General features: G+C 44.2%; 1 protein-coding gene across 1 annotated transcript in view; it reads right to left on the reverse strand.

The window, feature by feature from the left end:
* LOC108580106 (homeobox protein orthopedia) overlaps window positions 1-6,853 on the reverse strand; it is a 23,417-nt gene extending 16,564 nt beyond the window's left edge. Inside the window, exons 1-3 of the mRNA XM_017943772.1 lie at window positions 6,794-6,853; window positions 1,324-1,464; window positions 733-914 (exon numbers count right to left, since the gene is read on the reverse strand). Coding sequence (XP_017799261.1) covers window positions 733-914; window positions 1,324-1,464; window positions 6,794-6,839 — 369 coding nt within the window. The 5' untranslated portion in view covers window positions 6,840-6,853. The remainder of the gene's footprint in view (window positions 1-732; window positions 915-1,323; window positions 1,465-6,793) is intronic.
* Between the last annotated feature and the right edge of the window lie 4,098 nt (window positions 6,854-10,951).

The following is a 10,951-nucleotide window of genomic DNA, read 5'->3' on the forward strand; positions in this document are numbered from 1 at the left end:
CACATTGGTCAAGAATATCGGTTTTTATCAATTTCTGCTTTGAAGTGCGGTCAACGGATTCATGCCTTAATAACCAACCAGTTTGTCAGTAACAATCTTCTCTGTGTTCTCTTTGCTTTCCCTATCGAGCTTCCACTATTTTTAAATATTCCATTAATCTTGCATCTTACGATATCAATTAATCAATTTCCCCGAATACGATTTATCGTTCGAATCTTCTTAAATATAAACTTTCCTAAATATAAATGAATAATAGAGATATTTCCGATTTGTGAGAATCTAATTTTACATCTTCTCTCTCTCTCTCTCTCTTTACTCCTGTAAGAAGAAGAACGTCCGACAGATTCAGATTTCATTAACATTCTCGTCTTAGGGACAACATTTCGCGGTGATTCCTGCGATCTTTGAATTTCGTGTGCGCCGCAGAGTTGGGGAAAGTTTGCAGAAAGTTTTGCGGTCGTCTCACGGCGAACCGGACTCCAGGAAAATTCGAGACACAGCAGGGTGACGGCTTAACGCTACTCCAAGTTTCACTTTAATCCGAAAAGCCGCGGTAGGCCGGTGGAATTGATTTCGAGACACTCGCGGTACCACCTAGTTATGCCTATTAAACGCGTCTCTTGTTACGCAAACAGCGAACGTGAAATTAACCGAACGTTCTGGATTCTATCCAAGACCAATTTTCATTTTCATCGAATCACGAAGAATATGAGATTGATTGATTGCACTTACTTGAACTCGACTCTCCGTGAGGCCAAGTTTCCCAGCGATCTCCTCCCTGAGGAAGATGTCAGGGTAGTGCGTTCGACTGAAATGCCTCTCGAGCTCGCTCAGCTGACCCAGTGAGAATTTCGTTCGGTGCCGTTTCTGTTTGACAGGCTTGACGTCGCCTTGTTCGATCACGCCAGAGTTCCCTACAGAGGAGAACGAATAATTTTTCAATCTTCTCGTAAGTAACTACAAGATCTGTTATAGCTAGTAAGATTTCACTGAAATGTTAAAGGTTTTTCCTCTATTTTCATCCGTTTAACAAAAAATTCGTATTCTCTTTTCAAATTTAGCTTCTCCATTTCCTCTCCCCCTCTCCGTCATTGACAGCAACGATTCCAATACAACTTTCTACTCTCCCTTTTTCTCTCCCTCCCTCCCTCTCTCTCTCTCTCTCTGTCAAGTGCAGCGAGGAGCGCGAGCGTTTGAACGAAATTTAGAAATTTATCGTGCATCGAAACGGTATCAGAGAGCTCGGCTTGGCGGAGAAATACGGGGAGGGCGGAGGGGAGGTCGTAGAAAAACGGGAGCATTGGAACACGATAAAACGCTTACCCGTGCCAGACATGGTCATGAGTACTTCCTGGTGTATCGTGAGGCCACCGCCGGAAGGCAATCCGGTCCCCAAATTCACTCCGAGAACGCCGTCCAACTTCTCGTTCCTCTTCAGGTCCTGCACATGAAGATCCTTCGCTCCTGCGAATGCGACACGCGCGAAAAAAAAAAAAGAAATACCAGCCATTACAGATTTTCTGTGTTAACCCCGCGGCGGCGGCGGTGACCACGGGCCCCTCTTCCATGCTCACTCCCCTTTTCTGCTCTATGTAGTTTAAATTTGTATAGGAGCAGAAGCTGACCGGCCGGTGGTGAGGGGAGTACGGACCACTTAGCACAAAGGTGCGAGAATCGTCACCGGCCTCCGGCTTCTAGGCGAGCAAACACACACATAACCGGGTACCGCAGTGTGTGTACAGTCCACGGACAGACACACGTGTTCACGCAAGCGAGAATATACGGTACAGCGGGTACGTGGTCGTAGAAAATTTCTAGAATGCGTGGGAGGTGTACACCGGCTGAAGAACGCCCGCGCGGCGGAGCCCGTGATCGCAAGCCGCCATCGCGCGCGACATTGTGCTTTGTCAAAGCCGATTACGTAAGCGTCCGAAACTAGCAAGTACCAGCCTCCTTTCAGACGATCTCACACGATTTTTCAATGGTACCGGAGAACGGTTCGAGCAGGTAGCGACGTGGAGGAGAATCACGCGTACCGGAAGTTGAGGATTCTCCGAGTGAAACAGGTTGAGCATGGATCAGACGTAATTATTCGGGGAAAATTCGGGGATCGAGAAAGGGAGATAGGTAGTTTTGAACGATGTCAGGGAACTTGGGACCGGAAGAGGGTTCACCTAAGTGGTCCAAGTTCAGAGGTAAGCATAAATATGGAAGAAAGGATAGAAGAAGACGTTGAATTTTACAATGGAGAAGGCTAAGAATGAAGCGACATGAACGGATTTAGCGAGGTAAACTTGTTGATCGAGGAACGGTGAAAGAGTTATCGAGACTGCGGTTACTTCTACAGGAAGTTATACGTTAATTTTGCTTCTTCTCTTGCCGATTTCGAAGAGACAGTATCGAAAAATACTCGAAAATATTCGTTCTACGATTTTGAATATCGAGGAACGATAGTTGCCGCATAAAGTTCATTGCTACAATCAGTGCTACATTTCTCACGATTTCACTATGGCCGTTAATTATGCCTTGTAGCGGTGCAGCTAGCGTTATGAAGTCACACGCGTTGCAACGAAAACGATAATATAGTAAGCAAGGAATTTTATTGGTTTCATAAACACGCTTGGCCGGGGGCCGGCAGTTTTGCATCGATATTTTATAATCCAGCCTACTAATAGTGATTCATTCCGGGGAGTCTGGTCGAATACTCGCGTGCGCTTATCCAAAATGCTTAATACGACCGCACACGCATAATAACGGTAATAGTCTGGAATTTGAACCCTGCCACGGAAACATCGCGGGAAATGGTTGGAAAATTTTCGACGACCACGCGGAATTTTCCCAAGTTGTGCAAATTTTCTCCAGTGGGAAAATCCGTTTCTATCGGGCCCCATATTTGACGCACCCTGTATACACGTTGATATAATTTACATATTTGATTAACATCCGTGAGATCGTTTCGAGAACCTTCGAAAGTTTCTTCCTCCTCGTCCCGACTATTTTTCTACCGTTCTGAAATCGTCAAATTGTACTCGACGTCTCGTTTCGATCCTGTTCTTTTTTTAAATCCCTTTGCGAATCGAGCTACTTTGAGCAAGCTAGAGATAACGCTCTTCAAAATAGATAGAGGAAAGGGGGAAAAAAGGACGAAAGAAACCGATGGAAAATTCGATTTGAGGCACTCGAATGTCAGACGACTGTCAGCAAAAACGGCGCAAGCATGATCGACAAGTGTGAATAATGGACGATCGGTTGGTAGAAAAAGAAAGAAAAAAACGAGCTTGAAGCGATTAGCGAAACGAAAGGATCATAAAAAAGGCGAGAGAGAGGTCTGGACCGAGTGTCGAAGAGGAGCGTTGGTCTCGAAGAAAGGACACTGATGCCGGTCGACCACCAGCGTGCAGCAACCGTTTACTCAATGGAAAGTCCGTATGAATGAACTTTATGACTGGTCTTTATTTTTCGTTTTATTTTTATGGGTCTTGATGATTTTATTTCGATTTTACTCTCGGCGAGAGCCGCTATTTATGAGCAAGCCCTCACCTCGAAATTCGGTGGGTTCCTTTGATCTCTTCATCGTGGTTTTTTGTTTCTGCGAAAAAAGAGCGGTGTAGAGAAGAGAGAGGAGTAGCAGGGGAAAAACACACACGCACACGCGCGTGCACACAGGTGAGAAAGGGAGAACGATGATGATACGGGATTCTTCCATGAATTTTCCAACAATTTTTGGCTCGCAACTGTGAGAGCCTCGACTAAAAAAGAGAGCGCGGCCCGTTCAATTGAATTGTCACTATGTGATCCGCGCCATGGCCCGTGTAATTTAATTCGTCTCGATCAAGATCAATTTGAATCGACGCGAAACGAAAAAAAAAAGAGGCGTATATATATATATTTTACAGAAAGAACAGAACGATATGTGGAGCGAAAGTTTGCGAGTCCTTTGACGTGCAGCCGTGAGTGAACGCATACCTATACCTGTGCGTTTTGATTTCTCTGAACGTTTCAAAAAGGTATCATAAAAGAGAGGAAAAGAGTTGGGATAAATAAATATCAAGTTTATACCAGAGGTCGTGAGAATTGAATTCGCGCTTAATTGCACGACGAGGCTCGATAAAAATTTGCAAACAGGGATATGATTAGTGCGATACGCGCCGCGCACCGCCGAGGATTAGTGCTCTGCGACTTTTTGTTTGCCTCGCGACCGTTCGCCTCTCATTAACGCCCAACAATCATTGTTTAATCCTATTCCAGCTGATCGGATTATCGGATTATTTAATCGAATTAAAAGGACGCTCCTTAAGACAGAGAATTCTCTTTACATTTAATTATTTCTTCCTTCGTTTCATCTTCCTTCTTGTAGTTTCTTTTTCACCGGGATCAATAGGAACACAAACGTATCGCGATTCAATGTTACATCGACATTCAAACGAGATTCTGCGTGCATTGACGGCCGTTTAAAAAGCCCATGATCGACAGCCTCCCGCTTGAAAACGTCTGATTAATAAATTCATAAATCACATTACCGAATCCGGAAACGGCGATGACGGACGCGTTCGTTCCGACGACGTCGACGAATCGCCTGCCGATGCATTGTCTCGGTGCATCGACGTTGCATCGAATGTAATTAACCGAGCTCGCGAAATGATTTCATCGGTACGATGCTTCTTCGTTGCAATATGAAAAATATTGAAAAAAGTGTTACAAACCCGATTCGATAATTTACCCAGGGAAAAAAGAGTAGTCAGAGTCGATAATCGCGGAGACCGTACATGATCGCTAAGAAAAATCATGCGATATTTGCAACGGAAAAGAGATTGAACGTGTCGAAAAGTGAGTCGAATAGAGAATAAGTTGTTCGGTGAAAAATCGAGGGTTTAATCGTTCTTTAATCGGGCCAGCATGCCGCGCTTTTCCTCGGTTTCTATCACTAGTCCCAACTCTAAATCGTTCCTTAACTTCCCGCCTAATGTAATCAGTGTTGAGGTAATTAAGGTCATCAAACTCGAGAAGCGGTTTCCTTGGGCGGGAGAGAAGCGAACAGGCGTTCGCCACGTGTTATCGGACCAAAGGGGGAGTGTTCTTTTTATCCTTTCGACCAACTTTTCCGTTTTGTCTGGCGTGTGTGCCCCGCGACTTTCCACGGTGGAAACCGTGTGACCGTGGTACACGAGCCACGCGACGTATAATTTCTGCATGATCAGCGATGGAAATGAATGGAAATGGCCATTCTGTCCTATGAATGTCTTCCACGACTTCGTATTATTCTTTCATGCCTCGTGAAAAGTATAAACATTGACCGATGCTCGGATGATTGAACGTAGTTGAATGGATTGTGAAATGTGCATTTAATTAGCATTCTTTAACTTTAGGTTCAGGTTCGGTGTATTTGCAATTCAACGGAGAAAATTTCAACGTGTCTTGAATGGATACCGAGTCGCGGAACATTATGGCACATTTTCTTGCAGCAAGATTTCAGTAGAATGAGACGAGTAACCGCGACTGGAAATTTCGTAGGAAAGGGAATGTCGGATTAATTGTGCAGTGTCGGTTGGTTTTTAACGAAGATTATCGCCTGATTCTTGAAATTCTAATAAAGTTTATGGAAGAACGCGCGCCGACGGAGAAAGCTTTCTCGTTGCGCAGCTTGAAATATCGCGGTAAAAATAAATAATGAAATGAATAATATTATCGTTTGCCAAGTTGTCCAATATTCGATGATTTATTAAGTAAGTTAAAGTAAAGAATAAAATATAGTTGATAAGTGTAATTGCTTAATTGTGTCGGTGCATGCTTGTTGCTATCAAAAGCTCGAAATTGCTCGTTTTCTAACAGATTTTTTAGCGTTTGTATTATATGAATTGTTCTTTCATAATTAACTACTCTTTAAATGCAAAATGGCCGTATTATTTGTGACACTTCCACGCTTCCGGCTAATGTTGCTCTTTCAACGTTAATAAAAGAAATATACATAATAGAAATATACATAATAGATAGAAATATACATAATAATCGTATATTATAAAGATTTAACGCTTATGATTTTTCAATTTTGAATAGCACGCGTGCAGAATTGTAGTCTTTCACTTGGAAAGTAGAAAATATTACTTCAGAACAAGTGAAAATTTTTCTATAGGAATGTAAATTTAGTTAAACATTTTTTTTGAAGGAATTAGCAATTGAGTACAGTGCAAAATTATCTGAATTACCGATATAGTTAAAAATATAAATTTCTAAGGAAGTTTGTCGTTCACCGTCGCTACATTCTCGACCAACCAGACAATTAGCATACTCGACAACAAAAACATATCATTCTTTAGCCTGGAAGTAACTTTTAAAGACAAAGCTCAACGGTAATTTTAAGCAACGCACGAAAGAATTCACAATCCAAGTGAAAACTCGACATCCTCCAATCGGGATTCAGTATTCAATTACCAATCGTACCCGCAAAATTGAAACTACCACCTTCCTAATAATTCATACGTCAGTAGAATCAGACGACGTCCAACCGCCAGCTTCGATCTCCCACAGCACAAACTCTTCTCGTCCACTTTGCACAACGAAACCACAGGACAACGAACGTAAAGAACCATACAAAATGACCCTCGAACATCCCTATTCAAGATTGTCCAGAGGAACGAACGAAAATGAAGAAACTTCACGTGAGAAACCTCGACGAATCCTACACCTGCCGATGCAGACAAGCGAAAATTGCTCGAAAATTGTTCGAAACAAAGAAACACCAGATATCCTTTTGATAGACGTGAAAGCTTGATCACACTTTTCTGCCGCTACTTACCGGAAATACCGTGTATGGAACCGGCGGCGGGGATGTTGTTGAGCATGCCGTTTCCGGGGAGTGAAACTCCCGACACAGATAGTACTCGATTCCCGAAAATGATGCGTGTCACCGCGAACCACCCTTGAAGAAAATGACCTGCTACGTGCCACCAGATGTGTTATCCACGAGAAGGATGCTGTGAAATTTGTTCTTTTCGCCCGTGAAGATGAAACACGACAAGTTTGCGTTGTATGAACCGACGAAGACGTGTAACCGAGGAACGGCCCGTGCCCCAGCAAGGCAAACAGCGGACTGCCTAGCTGCCATATCCGAGCTCCCCCACCGCTCTGGACCGCCACGAATCTCCCTTTCTCTCTGCCGCTTGAAACACCCTCCTACACGTCCTCTTCTTCTCCCCTATTGCTCGCGCCAGCCCGCTCTCACTTCTGTGCCCGGCTTGTGGGCGTGATATTAAATCGCTGCCTTGCTTCAGACTCGCCGCTCTTGTCAGGAACGTAGCTAGGTGAACAGGGAGCCTGAAAACGATACCTGGTAGAAAGAGACCACTTGGTCTCCTCCGTGAACATCTCCCAGGTAGCTGCAAGTTGAAAATAGTTGAAGTAGTGAATTCGGAGAAACTGAAGCTGTTCAATTAGAGAAATGATATTGGACAGATATATAGGAAAGATGTCGGTATTTACGACGCAGTTGGAAGTACAATGGAAATATGAAGGATCGTTCTTGATGGGTTTATCGGTGGACAGATAAAAGATGAAATGCGTGAAAGTCTACGGAAAGTACCCTCCAGCTTCATAAAGCCCGATAGAAGGGATGAGTGAAGCGGGCCGATAAAATCGGCGTACTTCCGGTAGCACTTTACGGAGCCCAGGCTCCAGCAACTGGAGAACCGATAAAGATGGACCGTTGAAGAAGAAGGAATAAAATACCAGAAAAGATGAAGAAGAATCTGTCAGGAGAGAGAGAGAGAGAGAGAGAGAGAGGAAGAAATGGAGTGAAAGAAAGAAAGAGGGCTGTTCTCAGGAGTGGAGCGGTTGAAGAGGGGGATGAAGATGAAAGAAAGGAAAAGAAGAAAGAAGGAAAAAAAGAAGAAAAAGAGAAAGAAAAAGTACGAGGAAAAAAACCGGCGGAAAGAAATCGAGAAGCGGTAGTGGCAGAGTTTTGTTCGCGGAGTACGGTGGTTGGCGGGGCTGTCCATATCCCGAGGTAAACTCTATCCAGGTTACTGTAGTCTAGCTGTCTCTGTTTTGCGGTAGGCGGTAACCGCCACGGACGCAGCTCCAATGAGCGAGTAGCCCGCCCTCTGGATGCCCCACTAGCTTACCCCCTGCCGGAGATTTATTGAAATTTTATTTTTATGGCCGGTGAGCACGGCGTCCGGTGGATGCAGGGGGTTGCAGGGTGTGCGCGTCGAGGCCAGACGTTTGGGGCGAAGGAGAGAAGAGAATTCCTTCTCGTTTCCTCCAACTTTTTTTCCACGTTTCCCTCTGTCCTCGTTCCGCAACAACGACACACAGAGAGCCAACCCTCTCCAACCACGAGCATCCCTTTCTCCTTCCCTCTCTCACTCTTTCTCTCTCTCTCTCTCTCTCTCTCTCTATTCCCACCGTGATGCTTTCTCCCTCTTTCAACCTGGACTATATACCTACGGTGCCGCGCGTAGCCCGGTCGCTTTATTCGCTACGTCCTTTTAATTCAATAGCTACCATTTTTATAAGGTGGCGGGCGTCGAGCGAAGACGGAAGTCGGCCGTGCCGCTTCCAACGTCAGATATGCCCAGCAAACAAACTTCTACCTTTACCTATTGACGCCAGCCTCCTCTCTCTCTCTCTCCTCTTTCACGATTTCCACGACTCGTGGGTGTGTAGAACGCGCCCGTTCGAAGGGAAATATTTATCGTAACGATTTGGGAATTGTTGCAGTAGGAGTCTGGAAACTAGGTGAAACGCCTGTGACCGTTATTTTAGCGACATTTTCAGAGAGTGTCGTCGAGGGTTGTAGAGTTGCGAGCATGTTAAAAGGAAGTATTATAGATTGACGGTGTACGCGTGTGTCCCGTAGCATTGTAGTCTGGTGTTACTACGTCGTCGCGTGTTTGACTTGTTATTGATTAGCATCCTCACGCATCTTCCTGGTACGGTGTAACTTGGTGCTTTACGATCTATGTGTTCTTGTGAATGAATTACCACTGTGCTCTGCGGTATTACGAATTTCTTTGCTTCGGGAATATCATTTTTATCGTGGAATTTCGTTGCCATTTCAACACTCGCAGTTTTTAACGTTTCAAAAAGAGACAATAGGAAATCACCGTAACGATTTTAATACCTGCTGATTAATACTGGATGGGACACAATGAGAGATCGATTGCGATCAAATAAAATTGCAAATCCAAATTAAAATTCGTTTTTATCCACGTCGTATCAGAGGAGCTCCGTTTCTTTATCTTGTTAATTATTAAAACATATTCAATTGCGCCCCGTTCGACGAACGTGCACGCTGAAGAGAACGGTGGGGAAAAAAGAGTGTCGAAACGCTTTATTCGCCAAACGTCGAAACGCAAAATTCATGCTTGTCGAGCGTCCCGGCGTGCATCACCGGGACCGGTTATTTCAGCGTAGAAATAAGTTCGTAATAAACGTTGAAATACTACGTGTCGACAAATAACCGAAATTCGTTTTTGTCGCAACAGCGATGCAGTTAATCGTTGTTGCTTTTGTTGCGAATCTCTCTCTCTCTCTCGCTTGCGACTTACGAACAGGAGCACGGGTGCGTTTAATTCTCGGAAAACAGTTGACAGTCGGCTCCGATGGGAAACATCGAAGGAAAATTGCGATCTCTTGAAGTGGTAGATATTCTGGAAACACGCGTAGATACCAAGAAGCGATATTACTTGGAGGAGTAAGTAGAGGTGGATGTCAAAGAAATTTAATAAACACGACGGAGACGCTTCGTCGGTCGACTTGGTTCGGCATTCTTGTATTAATATGAAAATAATTTACAGCGCGAAGTTAATATCTGAGACGTCGTTCCCATCAAAGCGATACTTCTAGGAAATTAAACTGTAAAATTAGCCTGGTTGTTTCATTCTTCGAACCCTTTTTCCACCGTCTACCTTACTTCTCCCAATTCTATTTAGTTCCATATCTTCGCTAAATCGTTTAATTCTCTAGTTTAAACGATCGATTTTTTCGTGCCGGTTCTCGTTCACGTGAACTCTCCTCCTGTCGTACCTTTAAAACAAACGCAGCTCGCAAAGTAATACAAACGAAAACATTCTGGTCGACATATGCAAATAAATCGGTAATCGTATTAAGGATAATTAACTTGGTCGGGCCATAGTATTCGATCACCGTTCGAGCGGCAACGGTGAGAAATTTTCGCAAAGCGTGTCGCACGGACAATATCAGCGTGCAAGCGAGCGAACGAACGAACGAACAAACGAACGCTGACGGTTCATGGAAAATGGTGTAACCAGCGGTTTCGCTCGGTTCCTATGCTTCCAAAAATACGCTAGAATTCTCTGGTTTAATGAAACAGACATAACTGGGGAATGCGTGGCTCGATTCGCGCGCGCACCACAGGAATCCTCGCGCGCCGCGATGCAAATCGTATATTTCAAATATTCCCAGTTTTTATCTCCAAGTCTACAGGCTGCATCCACTTCTCCACGGCCAGTTGATTACCGTTTCATTATCGTTACGACTCGTTCGACCGAGTTCGATGCACTTTTCCCACTAGAACTGACTCCAAAGATGAATAAACCAAAGAAGAAACTCCGATAATGGCGCGATCGGTTAATTAAGATTGTCGATTCTTCTTTAGGCAAGGTGTTCTTTAAACGAATTTTAGATACGACTGAACGTAATGAAAAATTCGAACGTTTGTTCCATCGATCGATTCGGTCCAGACGTTTACCTCTTCGCATTCGAAAATAACGTTCAAGTAGAAGTGCAGATTTTTTTCCCGTTCTTTCTGTGTCTATCTTTCCCTTGTTTTCTTTTTTTTTTTTTTTTTTGGTTTTTCAAATGACGTTAGAGGAGATGAATGGCAACCAGCGACAACGAAACACTTGGGCGGCGGATACACGCAGAGGCATATGTGCCTGTACGCGATCGATTTTAAACAGGCGAGACGAGCAGCGGCAAATTGACAATGTGT

Source organism: Habropoda laboriosa, unplaced genomic scaffold (genome assembly GCF_001263275.1).
Source record: "Habropoda laboriosa isolate 0110345459 unplaced genomic scaffold, ASM126327v1 scaffold2, whole genome shotgun sequence".
NCBI classification, from domain to species: domain Eukaryota; kingdom Metazoa; phylum Arthropoda; class Insecta; order Hymenoptera; family Apidae; genus Habropoda; species Habropoda laboriosa.